This window comes from Triticum aestivum, chromosome 2D (assembly GCF_018294505.1).
Source record: "Triticum aestivum cultivar Chinese Spring chromosome 2D, IWGSC CS RefSeq v2.1, whole genome shotgun sequence".
Lineage (NCBI taxonomy): Eukaryota > Viridiplantae > Streptophyta > Magnoliopsida > Poales > Poaceae > Triticum > Triticum aestivum.
The window spans coordinates 26,526,548-26,530,813 of record NC_057799.1 but is presented as its reverse complement, the minus strand read 5'-3'; the positions used below and the strand labels follow the sequence as shown (position 1 = coordinate 26,530,813).

The following is a 4,266-nucleotide window of genomic DNA, read 5'->3' as shown; positions in this document are numbered from 1 at the left end:
CGGGATCTCATCCGGGACTCCGAACAACATTCGGTAACCACGTATATCTATTCCCTATAACCCTAGCGTCATCGAACCTTAAGTGTGTAGACCCTACGGGTTCGGGAACCATGCAGACATGACCGAGACGTTCTCCGGCCAATAACCAACAGCGGGATCTGGATACCCATGTTGGCTCCCACATGTTCCACGATGATCTCATCGGATGAACCACGATGTCGGGGATTCAATCAATCCCGTATACAATTCCCTTTGTCAATCGGTATGTTACTTGCCCGAGATTCGATCGTCGGTATCCCGATACCTTGTTCAATCTCGTTACCGGCAAGTCTCTTTACTCGTTCCGTAACACATCATCCCGTGATCAACTCCTTGGTCACATTGTGCACATTATGATGATGTCCTACCGAGTGGGCCCAGAGATACCTCTCCGTTTACACGGAGTGACAAATCCCAGTCTCGATTCGTGCCAACCCAACAGACACTTTCGGAGATACCTGTAGTGCACCTTTATAGCCACCCAGTTACGTTGTGACGTTTGGTACACCCAAAGCATTCCTACGGTATCCGGGAGTTGCACAATCTCATGGTCTAAGGAAATGATACTTGACATTAGAAAAGCTCTTAGCAAACGAACTACACGATCTTGTGATAGGCTTAGGATTGGATCTTGTCCATCACATCATTCTCCTAATGATGTGATCCCGTTATCAACGACATCCAATGTCCATGGTCAGGAAACCGTAACCAGCTATTGATCAACGAGCTAGTCAACTAGAGGCTTACTAGGGACATGGTGTTGTCTATGTATCCACACATGTATCTGAGTTTCCTATCAATACAATTCTAGCATGGATAATAAACGATTATCATGAACAAGGAAATATAATAATAACCAGTTTATTATTGCCTCTAGGGCATATTTCCAACATCCCCAACACCGGCACGCAAGGTGCAGGCCCATTCAGAGCGTGGCCCACGAGCGCGCGGCCCACTGGAGCGCGACCCAGCCAGCGGGGCAGGGTTGTAGCTGGTAGGGTTTCCCCTGTCGCCGCAACCACCACCGCGGCCGGTGCCGGCGCCGACGCGAATGCCACGGCGAGCCATGAGCGGTGCAAGGGCATGTTGGGCGAGAAACAAAGAGCGTAGGAACCGAATGCTGCGATGAAGGGTCTGAAGGGGGAACGACGGAGAGAGGCCGGAGGCCACGTCGGCGCAGTGGCCAGTTGCTGGGGTGGAGGGCAAGGGGCCAGGACACCAGCGGAGGGGACGGCGGAGCGCCACGAGCGGCGAGCGCAGCCTTGGTCGGACCGCCCTGCGACGCCCCACACCGTAGCGCGGCGGCGGCGAGCAGTCCTTGAACCCAAGGAGGCATTTTGGAGCGACGTCGGCGGGATGAGCGCCGCGGCACGCCGGCGCGACCGCGAGAGAGCCGGGTTGTCATGACACGGCGACCGCCCTTTCTCCGCGTAGGTCACGGCCAGGCGAGCCGGGGATCCCGGCGAACGACCAGCCGGCCAGCGGCGATGTCGTCGGCCTCCGCAATATCCTCCCAGCACGGCGCCGGAGCCTTCGGGGCCGCGGGGGAGAGCGGGAGGGGGCTGTCGGGTGGCGCAGCAGTAGTGGGTGCAGCTGGGGAGGGGCACTCCGGGGCCGGGGCGGCAGAGGAGGAGCTCGCCTGAGCCGGGGCCGCCGTCGCCCGCCCTCGGGGTCGCGGGAGCAGCTCGCAGAGGCCATCGCAAAGCCATCGGCCTATTTTGCTCTCGGTCGGGCGTCAGGTGCAGTTTTTTATGCACATGGGCATCCAATAGGAGGACGAACGATGAAGAGGCGCTCTCGTGCGTGTCTATGTCTTGCTTCGTGCGAGACAACAAACCGTGTTACCTGCTAGGAACCGGTAGCGGGCCGACCCACTAACCACGTGGTCCTGTTGTGATTATGTCGCATGAGCCGGTGATATCCGGCTGGAATCCTCGCCGTAGTCACCCTCCCAGCCGCACGAGTCTCTGCTTCTGTAGGATCTAACCCCTCTTTGGTGGCGAGTTGCAAACTCTCTTTTCTGAAACAAAGGCTCAGTTGTAGAAAACGTGAACACAGAGGGGATTGCTCTCGACCGTATGATGAAGAGTCAATCCGACGGACAGAGGCGACGGACGCTCGCGCACGCGATCGGTAGGCTGATGGCAAGCGTTTCCCAAAATATGGTTGCAAAATGTAAAAACATAAAAAAGAAAGAACAAAAGGGAGAGAAATGAAAGGAGTATATATAAAGAAAAAGAAAAAGGCCCAGGACGCGCGAGTGCACGCATGAGATGGGATAAGATAAGATCCAGCCAGCACAATCAAGCTAACTCAGGCCCATCAACTCCAAAGAAAAAAGGAAGCTGAGTCGGCTTCATCTCCGTCTTCACCGTTGGCTAAAAATAGTCCGTCTTCACCGCCGCCGCCGCCGCCGTCTCCGGTCATATGCTGGGTTCCCAAGGTTTGGTCGACTTCACCACGTCCTTTGCTCTCCCCTCTCCATCCCCTTGATAAGTAATGTGTTGTTCTTCCCAGCTATCAGATTAATACCAATCTAGGGCACTGCCGCCGCCGTCGCGCCATGGAGCAATCTAAGTCGATTTCGATGTGCACCCCGAATTCGGTGCAAGTCACCCACGTGTTCGACATCTTCGGTTACAGCAATCACAGGGGCATGGGCAACGAGAAGTTCATCAGGTCCGGTACTTTCTCCGTCGGCGGCCACGACTGGTCCATCCGCTTCTACCCGGACGGGTACAGCACGGATAAAGTCGAGAAGGATTACATCTCAGTTTATCTCGAGCTCATGAGCAAGGGAGCCAAGGTGCGGGGGTCCTGTGTGTGACCTGAGGTTGGTCGACCAGAGCACCGGAATGTCGGCTTCGGTGCACAAGACAGAGCTGAGGACTTTTGATCCAGCTGACCTCAGTAGGTTTGCTCCACAGACTAGTAATTTCAAAAAGAGAGGGGATGTTGAGTCTGCGTTCCTCGCGAACGATCGCCTCACAATCGAATGCATCGTCACTGTTATCAAAGACCCACACGTGACCGAATCCAAACCGTTCCCCAAAATCGAGGTGCCAGTGCCACCCTCCGATATCGCCGAGCATATCGGCAAGCTTCTGGAAGACGACGAGGGATTCGATGTCACTTTCTGTGTTCGAAGAAAGACCATCGGAGCTCACAGGTCCATACTCGCCGCGCGATCACCTGTCTTCAAAGCGGAGCTCTTTGGGCCGATGAAGGAGGCGAGGACACCGCGGCGCGTTACCATCAAAGACATGCAACCTGGTGTTTTCAGTGCCCTCCTCCATTTCATATATACCGATTCTTTGCCCGATGGTGATAAAAATACTGATATGATCCAGCATTTACTGGTGGCTGCAGACAGATATGCCATGGAGAGGCTCAAGCTGGCTTGCCAAAGTATCCTTTGCGAGAATCTGAACATGGACACCGTGGCAACCACATGGGCTTTGGCTGACCAGCATAGCTGCGACAAGCTTAAGGATGCTTGCCTTGAGTACATCGCTTGTTCGAATGCCATGGATGCTGTGGTGGAAACCCAAGGCTATAAGAATCTCAAAGTGGCTGACCCGTCTCTCATAGTGGATCTGTTGGAGAGGACAACAAAGGCTTGCTCATCATCATATATAGGTTGAGTTTCTACATCAGTACTGAATTGTTTTCTCTGACCTATATATGTGTTTTTGTTAAATCGCATGTTAACATTATTATCAGGATAGTCAGCTCATGTGGATTCTCAAGTTTATGAATGGCGAGCTAGTTTTCCTAGATCAGCCCATCCGAAATTGAACCTGTCAACGATTAGTTTAGTCTTGAAGTTCAATTTATCAGGTTGCTGATTTTATCCATGGATGGGATGAATATACAGACCGAGTGCTTTCTTGCCGAGTTTAAAGGTTGTCACTGCATGAAAGTTGCTGTTAATCTTCAGCAAAACTTGTCTTTCTTTTGTGCTCCCGTTATTGAGAATTTTGTACCCATATGGTCTACATTTGAATGTAACTAGTGGTTGGGGCGCCACCTGGTGGCGCCTCTTGAGACGGGATTGTGCGCACAAATCATGCTATCGTATTTGTTAACGTGTTTGTATGACAGTAGGCTTAGTTTGGCGAGAGCGACAATTACATGTTAGTGGTCAGAAATGAAAGGCACGATAATATAACTACAACAGAAAAAGTGTCCTTTCATAAAGTAGAGCAAGCCTAAACTATACAATTG

The 4,266-nt window shown here is 52.5% G+C and overlaps 1 protein-coding gene across 1 annotated transcript; it reads left to right on the top strand.

Moving 5' to 3' along the window:
• The first annotated feature begins 2,566 nt into the window (after window positions 1-2,566).
• LOC123048440 (BTB/POZ and MATH domain-containing protein 1-like) lies at window positions 2,567-3,683 on the top strand. Its single transcript, XM_044471541.1, has 2 exons — window positions 2,567-2,845; window positions 2,886-3,683. Exons 1-2 carry the CDS (start codon window positions 2,603-2,605, stop codon window positions 3,681-3,683), a joined length of 1,041 nt encoding a protein of 346 aa, XP_044327476.1. The 5' UTR covers window positions 2,567-2,602.
• Window positions 3,684-4,266: the final 583 nt, after the last annotated feature.